The sequence below is a fragment of the Stigmatopora nigra genome, chromosome 3 (assembly GCF_051989575.1).
Source record: "Stigmatopora nigra isolate UIUO_SnigA chromosome 3, RoL_Snig_1.1, whole genome shotgun sequence".
Taxonomy (NCBI): domain Eukaryota; kingdom Metazoa; phylum Chordata; class Actinopteri; order Syngnathiformes; family Syngnathidae; genus Stigmatopora; species Stigmatopora nigra.
Genome location: NC_135510.1, coordinates 10,696,578 through 10,716,207, shown reverse-complemented (window position 1 = coordinate 10,716,207; position 19,630 = coordinate 10,696,578). Strand labels below are relative to the sequence as shown.

Sequence of the window (19,630 nt, the reverse complement as noted above, 5' to 3'; positions counted from 1 at the left end):
CTCAACGTCGTCACCAGTCAGGACACATTAAGTCAATTTTTGTCTAATTCTGACATTGAGGTCAATGACCAGAGAGGATCTTTCAGTCTCAATATTCAGGATGATAAGTGGCCAATTGAGATGAGTTTTGCAATGCAAATATATAGATTACTTCTAAACTGGCTCGCATTGGCAGTCAGAAACTCACACCGTAATGTTTCCTCGCTCATTCCATTGACCAGTGTTCTCCAATTAATTCCCCGAATGGCTTCAGTGTGTGCAATATTTTGTTCCAACCAAACCTGACCACACCTTTATACACATCCGGTGTCCAACAAGTTCAGCAGAACCTTTATATGTTAAACAGTCCTGAATCAGTCGGAACAAAAACTGCGACCCCTGAGGACCGGTTTGAAAAACACTGGCGTAATTTGACATCTGCTTGACGAAATGATAGCATACACACAAACATTCCAACACTCTGGCTTCATGTGGCTCAAATATTGTTTCTTTTAGTAGCACATAGCAGTGTGAGCAGCTGTTCCCTGTGGTGAAAATGTAGGCAACATCACATAAACCTCGCCTCATTGATAAACACCTGCAGTCCTGAGAATTTCTACAACACAGAACCTTACTGTCACATGAACAATGGTATTGCCGAAAAATATTTGCCAAAAATACAGCTCCGATTAAATGGCATAACAGCAAACAGACCTTTTAATTAAAAGTGTAACATTTCAGTGGACTTTTTGTTTTCCTTTTATTTAGATTTATGCTAGTTTGGAGGCAGGTATTTTGGAATAACACTGTGTTGTCAGTTGTGAATAACATGAATCTTTATGATGTACCTTGTTACTGGCTGATTTAGGGTGAATCATACCTTTTGGCCAAAGTCCTCTGGTATAAGCTCACTCACCTACAGAACTAACAAAATGCATGATTTAAAATATGTAAGGTGAATAGTCTTTTCCAGAGTTACCATGACTCTTATCAAATTCTAGGTTCTGGCAACCCACACTTTGCCTGTGGCAAAAGAAGGATCATAAGTATTATCAGAACTGAACAGTGTCGTCCTTGTTGGAAAAATAAGAGAGATCAACCTATCCTGTTTTTAACAAGAAATAATGTTTCTGTTGATTCTTCTCAATGTTGGGGGATGAAACAAAGCATCTTTTTTTTCTCGGCTCATGCTGTTTCCTTCTTATGCTTTTGATTCCATTTGAGATCGACAAGATGTGTTTAATGGGTGCGTGGGTCACATGCCATTTAGGGCACTAAGTGCTATCAGTGCTTCCTCCCTCCTATCAAGTGTGCACTGAGAGTGGCTGATTGGATGCAGTTTTATGAGCTGTGACTCGATGACAATTTTTAGCATCCCCTTTTAGTACATTTATGATGGCTTTCCTTTGGTCCACTGTGGCAATTATCTACATGAGTGAGATACAATCATTTCTGCAGCCCTGCATTTGAAAAAACATGAAGTTCCACATCACTGTCACGGACCCATTGATAGATCACAATGGGCAACTAAGGTGTGAGGTAAATAATAATCCCTGGTCTCATAATGCCATCCTCTAGTGGTGCCATAATTAGTTAATTTTCTCAATTCAAGGCTTTTAGCTCTTCTCGGTTTTGAATGTCTGACAGACTATAATTTACTGAATTAGGTCTATTGAACTCATTCTCGTGCTAGCTTTATATTTTATTTAGTATATATATTTTGCATGTATTTTATCTATGTAAGATCAATTTCACAGATGGTGTCAACAGCCAGGGCCTGATGATGAAATTACCCAATATAGAGCAAATGCTCTTGGGTTCGATGCAGTAATTCTGATATTATGCTGCTCAAAAATGACCTTGACACATGTCATCTGTAAGGAAAGCAATCCCCTGTGGCAAAATCTCAAGTTAGTCAGTCAAACTTTCTTTTGTCTTTCATCTTTTATCTCCGGTGAGATGACATCCGCTGAATGCGCCAGCTTGACTGGTGACACTGGTCATCAATTATGAATGTCAATCACTGTGATTAGATTTTAATGGCATTACATTAACGTACTCAGATTCAGTCCATTCTGTCACATGCAAATTGCATGCAGAATCCTCACAAGGTCTCTGAAACTAATTTACAGTTTTTTGTTGTTTATGTAGGATTATATGTTAAACATGTGAATAGACCTAATGTTGTGTATGGGGATTATACCTATTGAGTTATAACAAGCATATTTAATCCACCTTGGTTTATTTGTGATCCAGTTCTATTACATAATGTATTGGCATTCGAGTCGGGCGTTAACTGCAAATTTGTGATTGTGTAACGATAATTTATTAACATATGTATTTGTGCATACTCTTTAACTTTTAGAAGTGTGAGGGGTGTTGCAAGATGTCGCTTTATTTGATTTACATTTTCAATACATCCTGAAACAAATCACACTTTTTAAAGGCCTTTCCTTTAATTGACTGGTCTGCCCAAATATGTGTATATCTATATGTATATCATACAGGTTCATTTTTAGTCTCAGAGCGCAAAGTAGATACAAAGAAAGACTTGCCCTCAGAGACAATAGGCAAGATGATGGAACATGCTGCAAAGACATTTTTCAGTGAATTGAGGTTGGAGGAAAAATATAAATGAAAACACAGAAAAGAGCAGGCACAGAGACAACCAATATGACAGACAACAAAACATATTCAAATTGGATCAAACTATTGCAAAAAGAGCGTAATGACTTTCAAACAAGGGCATATGAATTTTATAAGCTTTTTTTCTATTTAATGAGCCTATTGTAGGAGACCTTGAAATTTAATTAATGTACACAACCATAGATTTTATACTTCACGGCGCATCTTAACCAATTTTAACTGGGTATTGAGCCTTCCTTAGCTGCTCTACGGCTCACTAATTACCTTAATGTAAAAAAAAGCCTCACTTATTCTTTAAAAGTCATTTGAGTTTAAAAGAAATATGTCTCCTGCTTTATTCAAAGCTTAAACATTTGAGTAGCCAAATGGTAGAAAAGTGGTTTTATGAATCTGAGATTAAGGGTTAAGGGTTGGACATTCCCGTGTAAGGTTTGCATGTTCTTCTCATGCTTCGGTGGGTTTTCTTTGGGCAATCAGACTTGCTCGCACATCTAGAAAGCATGCATGGTAGCTACATTCAACTCTTAAAATTGCCTATAGGTATGAGTGTACGCGTGAACTGTAGTTTGTCTCCTTGCGCCCAATTGACGAGCAACCGATAAATAGCGTACCATATCTACTCCACGTAGTAGCTGGGATAGACTCCAACCTATGAATAACTGTTCAGTTAAATGACATTCCTATCATGTGCCATAGTTCATTTTACTAAACACCCACACACAAACGCTAACATTCTATTTAGACAAAATTAGTCTTTCATTCAGATCACTGAATTCACCATTTTCTGGTATTTCCAAACAATTAAAACATTTATTTTCTGTCAATTTGTATAGTTATACTCAAATGGTACCAGGTAACCGCCTATCATGTATTACACTGGATGCATTATTTCACGACTAAATGTTCATGCTAGGAGGATTTTTCCGAAGCTTTTTGTGAATACAAGGGGAAAACCATGTTTTTGTAAACACTAAATAATTAGAATAACCTTTTCTAGCTGTGTGTTCTCAATTTTACAAACACACGTCACCTCCAGGTTCTCTTATGAACCCACTCTTTCAGGGTTTGGCTCCATTTCATGAGGCTTGCTACTTTTTACGAGGTGACAGATGATTGCTTCTAATAGGACAAATTGTAACTCTTTGACTCCCTGTTATCATCTCTCCTTCACCTGTATTCATGGAATTCCTACTTGTCGACACGCTTTGAAATGTACAAGTTCATTTTACAAGCTATTGAGTTAGATATATCTCTCTCCCAATTAGTGCAACGCTGATCGGGTAACATTTGTCAGTGCTTTAAAAGCTCGTGGTGGGCTAAAATTGCCTCTTAATTTGATATGCAGGAAAGATTCTGGTTTGACTTTTACCTTATCCTCATGGGAGTGAAATAATAAGCAAACAGGGATAGATTGGAACCTGTAGAATTAATGTTCAGTCAGTTTAAGTTTTACATGACATTTTGCAATAATACGCTTTGATTTAAACTTGTTGGCGTGCATTTGAATCAATAGATTGTGCTTTAATACCTAACCATAGTCATTAGGTGACTGACTTTTGGGTAAAATATTGACATAAATTATGACATAACATCATGGTGTCACCACTTAGCTTTATTGCATTTTCAGTTTTTTGCAAAATATCAATCAAACAGAAACATTTATAATTCAGATATTCCTAAATTGTTACACTTATCTAGCCAACATATGAATGTTTTAGCTAACGTACCTATTTTAGGTACATAAGGCCAGAAATTGTCCATTTTTGTCATTGGGAATTTTGACATTTTAGGAAATCGTCTTAACATGGACTTATTGTAATTTCATATTTATAATCATCAACAATAAGGCTGCTAACATACTAGACCGATATTTTAATTTAAAAATAATTGTAATGAGTATATATTTACTTTATTATTATCATGCATAATCACATACCGATGCTTCACCCGAGTACTTTTTTCAACCAGACTTTGGCTGAGACTAGTTCTGCTCTCTTTGAGGTTTCCTGAGCACAGCAGAAATTTTCCATCTTTCATGCTTTCACTTGTATGATTTACAGCTAATGAATAATTGACAAGCAGCAAATAATGGAATACCCGTATTACAGCATTTTAGAGTGCATGGTAGATTGATGACCCAGTCTACTATACATGCAACTGAAGCGTTGTGCCTGCAAGTAAAGCATTTAGCAGTCCATTTGTCTGGCTCAGACAGCAGGAAGTTGCACAAAGGACGGCGTGTAGCCTTCAGAATTCACTTTTAAAACTGTAAATGGATAATCCGGACAGCCAAATAAGAGCAAGCGTTTTGCTTTCGGTGATCAGATTGGTGATCTGATCTTTTCTGTTCAGTTACATTTTTCTCCAATTAAATTGTATCAGTAGGTCATTTCATTAAAATGAATGCATTTGTCACATATTTATATACCTATGATCAAGGAAGTAGTAAGCTTATGTTATGTTAATTATTATAATGTTTTTAATGTTCTATATTCAGTTTTCGACTGATGACAATTGATCTCCATGTTTCTAGGTTATAAAGCTGTCATTTGAAGAATTTGACTTGGAACGAGGATATGATACACTCACAGTGGGCGATGGAGGGAAGATAGGCGACACCAGACGAGTACTTTACGTGTAAGTATTATATGCATTGTAAATACATTTGTACAATTAAGTATACAAAAATGTATTTGAATTGGAAAAAAAAGTTAATTTTCAACAGTGAAATACCTTGCAGTATTACAGTAATAATAATTACAGTAGACGTTAATTAGTGTTTGTGAATACTGTGCCGTCTCTAAAAAAAAATAATCCATGGTGGTTTTCAAAGTTCTATTTTAAATATTTCCCCAAAACTATGGCTATGGGTGTCCAAACTGGTTGTCAAGGGCTACTGTGTATTTTTTTTGTTATGGCAACTGATGCAGCAAAGACAGTTTAATTCTAAATTTTAGTCTCTGCACTCAATGAATTACACTTATGAAACACCAGATTGGTGAAAAAGTGTCATTGATAGGTTGTATTGAATATCTGCCCCCACATTGCCCCTTTGGACATACCCTTGTCCAATGGTGTTCATGTTGTTCCATGTAAGAAAAGAGGAGGGTATTGGGTTTGGATAAATCATGGGCAATTAGTGACAGCTAAATTTAACCCTGAGGGTGTAACTCTAGTGGAATAATTGTGGCTATTTAACTTTCAAAGTTGCAAAGAAACATTCGATTGTTTTGGTCCTGAGTAACAGAACAACAACACATCAATGTGAAGTGTACTTGTTTGCAAATTACCACAATAATATCATGTTTGTTTTTCTCTCTGTAGACTCACAGGGTCCAGTGTACCTGACATCATTGTGAGTTTGTCCAGTCAGATGTGGCTGCATTTGCAGTCCGATGACACAATTGGTTCTGCTGGTTTCAAGGCAGTCTATGAAGGTATGCCCTCTTTAAGTACCTTGAACATTTTGTTTCTTCCAATACCCACATACATAGCACACAGACACATTACATACTATGAAACCCAAATAGTTTCTAATGCACTTATTTAGTCGTAAACACAACCTCTTCTTCACCTTTTTAAATTCATTCTCACTTATTTTACAATGCACAAATGTGATGCAAGTCAAGTTGATGTTGGTGATGTGTTCTTTTATTTTATTTTAGTGCAATGAAAACATATTAATAAAAAGGCAGACAGTGGGAGTAGTTTTCAATAGAGTAGTTCAATATTTACTATCAAAGAACAGCTCTTACACATTGGAACACAAGACCGAGCCAGATGTTGCATGACAGCTTCTTAAGCCATAGACAGACATAAAAAATCCTCTTGATTATTGTGTTTGCTGCTGAGACAACTAGGTACATATACAGTGGAATAATTCCAGTTAATCTGGTAAAATAAAAAGAAAAAAAAGGAATGTTTAACAGAGCTTCAGCCGTGCATTTCCACATTTATTGGTTCTCCCTCACTTGATCCATCAACTAGTATTCAAAAATAGAAATGTATTCAATCAACTAAATTGACAGAATAATTGTATTCTGGTAAAAGCACCATTTGTTGCAAGCACATTTCCTTCTCGTGGCAAAAATAAGATGCAATCAATTAGTTAAAACCTTACTCTAAATATCACTGTGGAGTCGTGACGCAGAAACGGATGCGGCAAAGTAGACACTGCAGTGTCCAGAACTAATACAAGCTAAATATAATAATAAATGAAAAGGACCAAGGAGAGTGAGAATCTTTGTTTGACCAATAGTTATAGTAAAAATGTGAACTTGTAAACCTCATTTGGATTTAAACGGATCATTCATCATTTATGTTCCAATTAAATGCAATTTTTTCATAGTCTGTCCTTCTAGTTCGTCTGATTAGTTACATTACACGGACTTCCATGTAGTAGGAATCATCGCTTTTTCCCCCCCCCAAATGTTTTGAACCTTTTCAAACTACATTTTTATTTCAGAAACATATTTTGTTGGACTTTTATAATCTGACTGCCAAATTGAAAATAGCTGAGTCACAGCCGAGAGCAGCACACCTCTCAATATTTCAGGTTTTCAACAAGAGTAATATAAAACTGTTCCAAAGACACATTCTGGTGAAAACTTTTACCTGTCACTCTCTCAATTTATTCTTAGAAGACAGGATAAAGTCCATGTTTAAATCGAAATGTTACAAGTAAAAACATAAAATGAGAAGAAAACAGACAACACGATGTAAAATAAAGCTAAAGATAGTCTGACAATCCTTGGGAGAACTCGACTATTGGCTTTTGATGTGCTTTCTGTGTCGCCGCTATGCTTTCAAAGCTTTAATGTCATCCTTTTAAGGATCTGCAGTCGTGTAACAGCCCTATTGAACCCTGCAAATAGGTGTGTGTGTGTGTGTGTGTGCGTGTGTGTGCGTGTGTGTGCGCGTGTGTGTGTGTGTGTGTGTGTGTGTGTGTGTGTGTGTGTGTGTGTGTGTGTGTGTGTGTGTGCAGCATGTGTGCTGATGGATAACCCTACACGTTTGAACAATTGAAACTTGGTAGGTTTATGTGCAGAAATATATACTGTGTTAACATCATAAAGGAACACAGCACATTACAGTAAGTGGAGCTTTCATTGAACTGTGACGCCAACTTTCCAACCTCAAGAAAATTGGTTGTAAAGGCTGCATTAATGTGAATATTGTATTTTCTTTTTCGAGCGATCACAGTGCTGGAAGTAAGCATTGCTTATCTTTGTATGAAGCAGTGCACACTCACCTTTCGGAAAATTTCAGATTTGAAATCATTTGTGTTCATTAGGAGTAAGGCTACAAAGCCAATTGCAATTTTTCCTGACCTGTCACAATGATGAATATTTAAATGGTAAGTAACTAATATCACTTGAATCACAAACTTATTTACTCATTGTAAAATGTTTTCAATTGGATCCGATCTCACCCCCATACAATTTTTTCTTAATGTGTCACCTTTACCGGTCTGTGGTGAGAATATAGTTGGGGATATACAGGATTATTGCACTATTACACATATTGTTGGCATCAGTAGCTAAGTCACTACATATTTAATTAATAACTAGTAATAAAAGACTAACCAGGTAAAATTAGGTAATTTAATGTGGCTTGCATGAATGATCTATTAAGGCACACTAGATGTGATTCATTGCTCTACAATGTGATTTAATAAATGCCAACACTAACTGTAGACTTCATTAGATTCCCCATTGAGCCGTAGTTGTTCAAAAAAAGTTTTAGCGTTGTTGTGGAATTTAAAATGTAAAAATGAACCAAAGGACACAGATATGGCTTATGGGTGGTGGTTGTGGGTAGGTTATATTAAAAACATCGTTATAATAACTGCCTAAAGACCTTAACAAAGTGTCTCCCAAAATATGCTGAGCTATGTGTCTATTTATTTTCCATTAAAATTAGAACTCGGTCATTACCAGCCAATCAAAGGGAAAAACAATCAGTCGTGCTCACATTCAGACCTGAGGGCATATTTGGAAGGTTCAGCTACCAGGCATGTTTTGGGTTGTGGAAAGATTGTGTAACATAAAATTCACTCATGATCTGAGAGCTGTTAAGTAGATGTGCTAACTATCCTACACCCTGATCCCTATGGAATTTGCCATCAATATTTCTTTTGATGGTATAATTATTTTCCCTGATCATTCATTTTTGCCTAATTAGAGTTGATGTGGAAACAAAATATAGAGGAAGTCACTCAAATTGAGAAAGGAAATTTGTAACATTGATATCATACACTCTGGTAAAGCTGCTCCTAATCTTAGAAATAACAAAACATTTGAGAGAATCTGAAAACTTATGTAAAAAGTATGAAACCAATGTTTTTCTCTCAGAATCCCATATTGATGCATGAATCGTTGATACATGTACTTTTTCAATATTAACATTTCTCTCGTAACTCACCTTCACTTGTTTATTCACACATATGGTCGGTAAAACACTTTTGACTGAAAACCTTTACAATCAAGGGAGAAGGGAATGAAAATCAGTTGCCAAACTCAATGAAGGTGAATCCAGCTGCTCCATTCTAATGTGGCACTGTCACCAACAAAGCAGACAGTATCGATCGAATCGAGGAATGGGACTCTGTGAAAGCAAGGCATGCAGAGAAGTAACATCCAAGAATGAAATACAATGCAAGTGCATGTGTTTAAACAATTTTGGCATATTTACTCGCTTGTCATAAACATCATCCTGTTAGTGAAAGGAGCATGCTGCCACTTGTTGTTTTGTCTTCCACAATTAAACCTGTATTGCTCCTCACCGGCCCCTCAGACAGCATGGCTGCTATAGGAAACATCGAAATGGACCTGCTAACAAGTTATCATATTCATTAGCTCTGCAGTTGAGACACGCGTAAATGCACACACACGGAAATCGGACCACTTTCTCTGACTTGACATCGCCATATTAGCTTGGCTCCTGGTCTTCGCTGCAGTGTTTTTGTCATGCTGTTGACAGGCCAATCAGGGATGCTGTCAACCCACTTAGACAGAAAGTAGCATTTGCTTAAATTTGAGGAGCAGGATCTCATTTCTGTGATAGGATATTGGCTGAGTGGACACTGTGTAATTTTCTTGAATCATACCAGTGCAAGCATTGACATCCACAATGCATAATGTAAACATGTACTGTGTACTTCTTCATCAAATGTCATCTTTTTGCACCGCTAATAATGAAACTTCCACAACAGGGAGTTCTGTGATTATAAATTCCTCGACCTATGATGTTTCAACTTTACGCTTTTTTCACACTTGGTTTTTGGAATGTGGTCTTAAAGAAGAGACCTATGTGTTCTAGTGATGAAGGCTTAGTCCCAAGAAAAAAATCAGTAAATATGGAACGATATCTTAACATCATAAAACGATTGGAGAAAGGACAGACACCAACAAACATTGGTCAAGTTATTCTGCTTTCTGACTAAAGGTAAATTGTTCCCCCAAAACACCTTTATTGTGCTATACCCATTAATCAGGACGAAATGGAGGTTAAAATGCCAGTGTAGTAACATATAACGCATTTGTAACTGGGTGACTGCATTTTATTTTTCTGTCAGGATTAAAACCGACTGTCAGAAAGTCTGTTAGGGTTATTGTTTCCCATCAGCATAATGATGACCTCCCTGCAATTCACCGAGGAGTAGTGACAGGCGGTGCATGTTACACCAGGCCTTCAGTAGTGCTCCATCTGTATCAATCCAATCCTCAATAACTATTTTATGGCTATGAAACTGCAACTACAGCTGTGACACATACAAAAAGAACCCATCAATAATAACTTCATGAAATTGCAGTATTATTTAGGAATATATTTTACTAAAATGATTTTACTTACCAAAAATATGTTTTATTTGTACACACAATCCATCCTCTTTTCTTTACTAACCATTTCAACTACTCTGTCGTACAGTTTGTCCAAGCGTTGCAGTCAACCCCTGACATTAATGTTCAGCAATCTATTCCATTAAAAAGAACTTAAAATATATATTTCAAAAATCATTAAATTAAAGAAAATGTACAATTGTTAGAGCACTCCTTGTCAAATATATCTGTCACTTTACACCACTTTATCCCATCCTGATGAATTTTAATGATATCTAGAATGATGTAATGTCGTTTTGGTACACATTTGGTACGCACTCTAATGGTAATGTCTGACTAATTGCCGTAGTTGCGCATCAGTAATCACTTCCAAGGAATGACAGACCAGTCAAGAAATGATGTAAATAGTCTAAATATTCCTCATTTAGAGAAAGGCATAAACTCAAGCACAAATTCAGGCACATAATTTTCTCACCTGCGACTGAATAGAAAACCTTGCGGGATACTTTACCTCTTTCATGATGTTAGTTAAGAGCCAAATGTTTTCAGAAAATCTCAATGGGTGTTATAGAAAACATGTTGCAACACAAATCCCTCTAGCACCTCTGTTTGACCTTGTATTATTTTTTTCTTCCCTCAACATGAAGCATCACTCTCACTCTGTTTCTATTAATGCAAATTATGTTTTTGTATACTTGCATTAATTTAAGAAATGGTATATATTTGTGTTAAGATTAAGTGTTAACATGTCTTGCCATCTATTAGACAATTTTGGTTGATATCCCTGAGTATTTCTTGTGAAGTTGTTGGTAAAAGTTACTCAAATTGTATTCATTTTAATTCTATCTGGTTTATTAGTCCAAAGTGGACTGTAACGGTAACTAATGAAATTAGATTGCTTGATATGCACATTTATTGTGGTAAGAAGTTTTATAGGATATTCCATGTCCACTAAATACACTTTCTGAAGCATTTCAGTTGTCATGCACTTTAACCCTGCTGGTTTTAACATTTCGGGGTCAACACTTAAAAATGACATAAATTAGCTGTTTTCAAATATGAAATTCCAATGAAGGGCAACTTTACTAGTTTTTACTTGTGTTGTCAATGGATACATAAATGTCCCTTAAAGATTGAGATACAAGCGATTTTTAAAAACTTGAGACAGTAAATCCAAATTCTATTTTATACAAGTCACCTCATCAGTCAAACATTGTGTTCTTTTAATTTTGTGAAGTACCTCATTTCAAAATGACTGTCATTACGACTGTAATTAACAGAAATCTAGAGGTGACCTAAAACATTTCCCTGCACAGTTTTTAAATTTTAATTGTCTACTTGTCCTTAGACATTTTTTATGGATTCTTCTCTACAGTTTCTGCTCGTTGATTTGCTGGTGTATTGACAACAGCTGGGATAGGTTCCGGTTTAACCACTACCATAATGAGATATGCAGTGCGTGGTAAAGAATATTGATGGAAGGGCTTGTCAATCAGCTATGATACCTATGATACATCGCTACACTTGTTGAATACAGTTTTCTAGTAGGCATTCCACTCAATTGAATGACCATGTTGTATGTTAATACTAATTACGAGAGATTTCTTTATCTTTGCAGAGATTGAACGGGGAGGCTGCGGTGACCCTGGCGTGCCGACATTTGGCCATCGTAGCGGAGAAAGCTTTAAACATGGGGATGTGCTGACCTTCTTTTGCCAGTCTGCGTTTGAATTAGTTGGGGAGAAGAGTATTACGTGCCAGCATAATAACCAGTGGTCTGGTAATAAACCCAGCTGCATCTGTGAGTACTCGCGTAGTATTAGCTTTCCAATTACTTTTCCGCTCTATTTTCTCTCAAAACTAAATAATTTAGTTTTTTTTTTTAATTGATTCCAAATTGTTCTTTATCCTTGTAGTCTCGTGTTTCTTCAACTTTACGGCTCCATCAGGAACGGTGTTGTCTCCAAACTATCCTGAGGAATACGGGAACAACCTTAACTGTGTATGGCTGATCATTTCTGAACCTGGGAGCCGCGTTCATTTACTCTTCTCCGACTTTGACCTGGAGCCACAATTCGATTGGCTGGTGGTCAAAGATGAAGGTGAGGAATACTTTTATTGGATTAAACATATGTATATACTGCCCTAAGTATTAAAAATGAACTTCCCAAGGTCAATTAGCAATTTTATACAGATACCTTATTACAGTTTATATCTCTTAAGATAAGAAATAAATGATTCTTTTCAACAATTGGATAACTATTGGATCACAATAAATGTTGGTGCCCCAAGCTACAAAATTAAAAAAGAATAAATAAGTCAATAAATAATTTTTGTTATTTTTATTTTTCCATCATGTCAAAACGTGTAATTCTGTCTACAGCCACAAAACTGATTAGTACAAAGAAAAAAAAGTTATATCCATAATGCTTTTAAATTATTTTCTTCATGCTATATGTATATATATATATATATATATATATATATATATATATATATATATATATATATATATATATATATATATATATATATATATATATATATATATATATATATATATATATATATATATATATATATATATATATATATATATATATATATATATATATATATATATATATATATATATATATATATATATATATATATATATATATATATATATATATATATATATATATATATATATATATATATATATATATATATATATATATATATATATATATATATATATATATATATATATATATATATGTCATCTTGATGGGTGCCAATAATGGTGAGTAGGTTTGATATTTATAAAATACACAAATCACTGAATAACTTGGCTCCTGTCAGCTTTTGTAGTCTAGCTAACTTATTGAATAAAGTCAGGGTGTCTTGTGACTGGCCACTCATTGTATCCAAAGTTGTGTTTAATTGACTGGCGATAAGTGTGTCTTTTCAGAGATGTTATCTTTCTGACAATGTTTTTGAAAATTGCAGGGCAATTAAGGACTCCTGCACAGGGCAAACTGAAATTAAAGTTTCATAGTACCCAAGTCTTCCAATTCGCTTCACCTTTTGTCAATCATGACAGGTTCCCTACAAAGGATTTTTTTTTTGAGAATATGGCATAGGTGTACAAATAAAACATCAGTGTAGTACAAGTATGTGCCTGCATTCCAATTTAATTGGTGGGATGTTGCACTGAAATTCTAATTGTTGTGGTTTTTATTTTTATATTTTATTGAAAATAAATAAAACTGTATTCAAATATTATTGGTATTATTAATAAATAGACCTGACCAAACATTGGAGCATGGCTTTTTGTAGTGAAATCAATGGAAATAGAAAAGGCCAAAAAATAGTGTTATCCTGTTTAAATTAACTGTTTCTTTTTTTTTGGGGGGGGGGGGCTGCTTTTTATTTTTGAAAATCAATATATTTATTTTTTAACTAAGCAGGCTTGTGTGGATCTGCAACATTTCCCACACATGGTCTAAAACGGTTATGGCAACCCATCAATTTGCACCAGGGATAAAATAATAATAATAATTATAATTGTAACTTACTGACATAATAATGCACTTCTATTCGCAGTTAAGCCACAAACTTACAATTTATTTCTGTTAATTTTTTGTGTCCTTGAGGTTTATCTGAGCCTACCACATTTGGGACATTTTCTGGAAAGGACGTGCCATCCCAAATTGCCTCACATGGACATATCATGAGACTGGAATTTCAGTCAGATCACTCCAATACTGGGAAAGGCTTCAACATCAGCTACACCAGTATGTATTCTTCATGTCTGTATTTCAAACTCCTCTGGAACACATTGTAATTCCACCCCTAATGTCAGATTTCAAATTTTACATTCAGTATTCCTTCCTTATCGAATGAGTGTATTTTTGTAGCATCTGTCATGGTATCAGACAAAGAACCAAAATGCAGAGAGACGATGTGGAAGTAGGAGTTAAGCACAAAAAAACATCACTGAAGTTGAGAGACAGCAGAGAGAGAAAAAACAAATACACAAAACATTTTGCTCCAACTCCTGAAAATGGCAGTATCCAGATCGAGAGTAGGCGGCAAATAAATAAAAAAATACCAGATGCCAAGGCAATATGAAGAGAAAAATTGCAGAAAACTGACTGTGTGACATCAGTCCTTGCACAGAATTGAAAACTAAATTGGATGTACACATTTTTTTTAGATTTAACTACTTCCTACTTTTCTTCCTGAAAAGGTGGACACTGTTTCTTTCTTTGCAATCATTTAATGAAATTGTTGGCCACACTTATTTTTAAAATATTTATATTTTAAATATCTATCAAATGACCTGGTATATGAATTATATTTAACATTCTTTCTGATTGTGCTAATTTGAAGCATTTGGGCAGAACGAGTGTCACGATCCTGGCGTGCCGGTTAATGGTCAACGGTACGGAGACCAATTTCAGCTTGGAAGCTCTCTGGCTTTTCTTTGTGACCAAGGATTCATTCGTACACAGGTGATTCATAGTGAAACATTAGAATTACTTCTCATTTTGTTAAATCTACAAAAAGGCTCTTGTGTGTCATTTGTAAATGAAATTTTCAGGGGTCAGATCAGGTGACCTGCATTATTCAAGATGGAAATGTTGTTTGGTCTGCAGCTGTGCCTCGCTGTGAAGGTAAGCATATTTCATCTTTTTTTTTCATTCATTAGTCATGAATTACTGTTTGAAATATCTAGATCGGCCACGTTTCCAAGGCTATCTCAAGTGAGTCTGCCTAATAATCTCACTCATGCTTAGACAGTTAAAATCGTATGCCTTTTACATCTTGCCCATTCAAACACTTCTATTACAAGGTTTTTAGATCTCAGTGTTTTAAGTTCATTTGTATTTGCACTGGTTCTAGCATTGAAGAAATGGTCCACATGTATTCATTATAGACACATTCTAGGCACATATGCTGGAGGCCACACATCTAAGTAATTCATGCACAGTGAATAAGGCAAATGAATATATAAAAATTCAATGGACTGGAATGAAAATAAGTTTTGTGGAGAACAAAATGCTGGTGCCTCTAGTCAACTGAGCTGCAATGTGAGAAGTAGGTCTGTTGTCATTTGAAAGAAATCCTAGTGTTATCGCTGTGTTCAATTGGGATATCACCATTTCAGATCACAATTATTTATGTACCTGAATATGTTATTCTTTCCTCTTGCAAATGTGTATATTCTGCAGTTATAAATATTCTCATTGTAGCTCCATGTGGAGGCCATCTTACTGCTTCTGCCGGAGTTCTTCTCTCTCCTGGTTGGCCTTCTTTCTATAAGGATTCTCTTAACTGCCAATGGGTGATTGAATCACAAGCAGATCACGCTGTGAAGATACACTTTGACAGGTATAGGTGTATCTTATTTTTCTAAACACAGCCCCCTTTTTCTTTGGTTTGGTAAGATTTGGATGTGATTAAAGTGTGTGCAATAAAGAGAATATAACTCACTTAAAAATGTATCCAAGGCCACAAATCTACCATTCAAAAATGTCTACAAAATGTTAATCTGGCCCTATTCAAAACTGAAGTTTAACTGTGTGGCCTTTAAGTGGCATCACTTGTTGCATTTCAACTTGATATGGTTCTAATCATTGATTGCTTAATCATGAATACATTTGCCTTTTTTTCATCATTGTCAAACATTGCCTTACATGAATGGATGGTAATTATGAAAGTGTGTAATTGTGATGAATGGCTATTTTTCTACAGAATGTACCAATAGTACATTGTTTACTTTCTATGATGTTAGGAAAGGCCATTTTGTCTATGGTTATAGAAAGTATATATATCTAAAAGAAATTCTTCTCTTTGGGCAATTGGTTTGCCAACATTTCTGAACACTTTTTTTTTCAATATGAGACCTGCAGTTCATAGGAATTGCAGTCACTCTTTCATTCAGTCTGATGCTGTGATAAATTTAAAGTAGTATATGCTGCAGTAAATTGGAGTTTCACTTTTTTCTGGCAATGAGCCCTAAGCACAAGCAGCATTGCATGAAATTGCTATGGATGGAATCTATCTATTTTGGAACTTCAACATAAAGGCCACATCACACTCACAGCCACATAAGGCATTCGATTTGTGGAGGATAGCATTAATGGAAATATGTTGTGTAGACACAAATTTGTGTTCGGCTGTTTATATATAGGCTGTTTTTTTGCTATTTTTTAATATTGTAGACAATTGATAAGTATGTTGTAATAATAGTCCATTCCTAAAATGTTTACAACTTCAGTCAAGAAAGTTGTTGAAGGTAGAGCATATTTTGGATTTTTATAAAAGTAGGTTGTAAATCATCACATTTAGTTTTCTCTGCCTACCTATTAGGAAAGTCTAGTCTAGTTAGCTCAGCGTACAATTATAATAAAAAACAAAACAAACTAAAAACCCAAACAATTCAGCCCAATCTTTTTGTCTAATTCATTTTATAATGATATTAAGTAGTTTAGATGTTTTTCAAATGCTGTTTTTCCCTCCCCACTAATCCAAGTGTGTACTGATTATGTTTTTTTTTTTTTTATGTCTGACTGCCCAGGTTCCAGACGGAAGTCAATTATGACACACTGGAGATCAGGGATGGCCCCTCATCTTCTTCGTCCCTGATTGGGGAATACCATGGAACCCAGGCACCTCATTTCCTGATCTCCACTTCCAACTTCCTGTTCCTGTTGTTTACTACTGATAACAGTCGCTCTGCAGCAGGCTTCAGCATCAGATACGAGAGTAAGAATTGGCTCAGATTATAGTTTTGCTGGCATAAACTGGAAACTAGATCCTGCAATCATGAAATGGTGACGGTGTATCCGTCATGTACTCTCAGTTATGTACAGACCCTCTTAATCTTGGATGTATAAATTTGTGTGTTCTTTTTTCCAGGTGTAAAAATGGAGTCAGACTCTTGTCTTGACCCTGGTATTCCAGTCAATGGGCGTCGCCATGGCAGCATCTTTTCCATTGAATCACGCGTGTCATTTACATGCGACCCGGGGTATACTCTGAATGATCAAGAGCCGATTGTTTGTGAGCAGAATCATCAGTGGAGTCACGCTCTACCCAGTTGTGATGGTAATGATGCATCAATTTTGTCCTTATTTTAGACCAGATATAACTTCTAGGAAACAGGGTTCGAAGTCAACCTAAGAGAGGATACCTAGTTGTAGTGCGGCCGGACATGAAAGTGGCTGGTGTAGAAGAAGATAATGCGAAAGTCCTGGTTAAATGGAAAAAAAATGATTTGGTGTGCTGACCCCTCAAGGGTCAAGCCGAAAGTGTAGTAGTAGTAGATAGTCCTCCTGTTTATAGACAGCAACAGCTTCCTGCTTGGTATTCTGCCACAAAACTTGTTCTTTTATCTTTCAAACATGGTAGATTTGTTAAGACACTGGCCTGTGCCTGTGATTTCACTAGTGTTAAGCTTACATGATAGGGTTTGACCCATAGAGTCCTCTGGGTTGAACATCAAGATTTTAAACTATCCATAATATTAGTTCTTTTAAGTGCTCTCTGAATGTGGCGTGTTACAGACACCGCTTGTTTTCCAGGGGAAAATTGCATGTGTTTTTTCTGCAGTTCAGAGCAGTTTCAGTTACTCTTGTTTGTCTTTTAGACTGCGGGTTGGCTTAGACTTAACTTTGATTATTTCCTGAAGAATATGTAGACTTGAAGGCTAAAAAGCCTTCCATCCTTTTTCCTCCCACCGTAGTCTGTCTTAAATGTATACTTCTTTTTTTCTCATTATATTTTCTTTTTTAGCACACCTTGCAAAAAACATGCAGAGTTAATCCTTTGATGCTCTTAAGGGTGTCCCAACTCGCCACAAACATAAAAAAAATACTTACTGCTCAGGGTGAAAGACAGGGTTTGGGAATGTTGTCGTATACCTGCGCAAAGCTTTGTATGTCTATACTGGTTCCTCCAAATTTGAAATTGCTGCAGAGCTATAGTATCCTTTGCTCCGCTCTCAAATCACCTGAACTCTGCAAGGTTTTGACAGGATGGACGAAAATGCAAATTCCCTCACTAGTTGACAAAAATACTTCAGTCTCTCGGGACAAAATACATGAAACTATTCAACAAGGGGCTACATTGTGTGCAGGATTCCATTCCAAAGAAGACAACACCTTTTTTTACCTAACTGGCGTCTCTTGAGTGTTATAAGATGATTGAAGTCAGTTGCTTTTTTTAATTTTATTTTTATTCTTTTTTTAAAGTTGCTATGTAATTATTCAATCAAATTTTGAGATAATTCTAACAATTTGGAAAGTTCACATCATGTTTACATTTTTTTAACATTGAGTACATAACTTTAAGAACACGTGATAGGTTTAGATCCCAAGAAAAGGTTTTTCTTGGGTCCCCAAATGACACAATACAAACCAGAATTGGTGTCTGAAATGTCAAGGTTATTACACTTTTTACACCAATCCGCTACATAAACAACATTGCTGTATTAGACTCAACAGATTTTGTCCTTGGAATGAACCTGCATCTGTCTCAGGGTGTTACTGACTTTGAAGAGCATTAGTATACCGTAGTATGTTCAGAAAAGAATCCCCCGAGTTTATCCTCCAAACCCGTCACAGGAAGGACCACCCTTTTCCTCCTTCTTATATCCCTGGGGTAGACTGCTGTTGCCCTTTTTCTCATGGTGGGATTAATGCACAGTTAGAATATCCACAGGGAGTTCAGGGCCCCTTTATGTGTATCTTTTCCTTTTGTCTTCCAGTCTCTCATTCTCTATGGTTGGGATCATTCCTGCTCTGTTGTTGAAGGTTCTTTATCTGTCTATTTTCAAATAAATAACCGCATTGGCCGCATTGTCTTGCGTCATGACGTCATGGCGTTTTATTGTGTTACTGTGTTTCATCTTTGTCTCCTTGCAATTTTGTGCATGTTGTCTTTTATGCGCATATAAGCTGTTCTCTCTCTAGTTTTTTGTCCAACAAATGCACCTTGTGTGCGAGTAAATACGGTAATTGAAATTGAATATACATTTTATGTATATTTGTATAAATAGATGTGTATGTGTATGTGTGTGTGTGTGTATGGGTTAGGGTTATATATATATATATATATATATATATATATATATATATATATATATATATATATATATATATATATATATA

General features: G+C 35.6%; 1 protein-coding gene across 2 annotated transcripts in view; it reads left to right on the top strand.

The window, feature by feature from the left end:
- The window catches only part of LOC144193894 (CUB and sushi domain-containing protein 1-like), a 253,549-nt gene that overhangs the window by 150,472 nt on the left and 83,447 nt on the right, over window positions 1–19,630 (top strand). For both annotated transcript variants that reach the window (XM_077712526.1, XM_077712525.1), the window contains exons 11-20: window positions 5,159–5,262; window positions 5,950–6,062; window positions 12,085–12,267; window positions 12,383–12,568; window positions 14,108–14,248; window positions 14,847–14,968; window positions 15,058–15,130; window positions 15,710–15,848; window positions 17,038–17,225; window positions 17,379–17,567. In XM_077712526.1, the coding sequence (XP_077568652.1) occupies window positions 5,159–5,262; window positions 5,950–6,062; window positions 12,085–12,267; window positions 12,383–12,568; window positions 14,108–14,248; window positions 14,847–14,968; window positions 15,058–15,130; window positions 15,710–15,848; window positions 17,038–17,225; window positions 17,379–17,567 (1,438 nt within the window). The remainder of the gene's footprint in view (window positions 1–5,158; window positions 5,263–5,949; window positions 6,063–12,084; window positions 12,268–12,382; window positions 12,569–14,107; window positions 14,249–14,846; window positions 14,969–15,057; window positions 15,131–15,709; window positions 15,849–17,037; window positions 17,226–17,378; window positions 17,568–19,630) is intronic.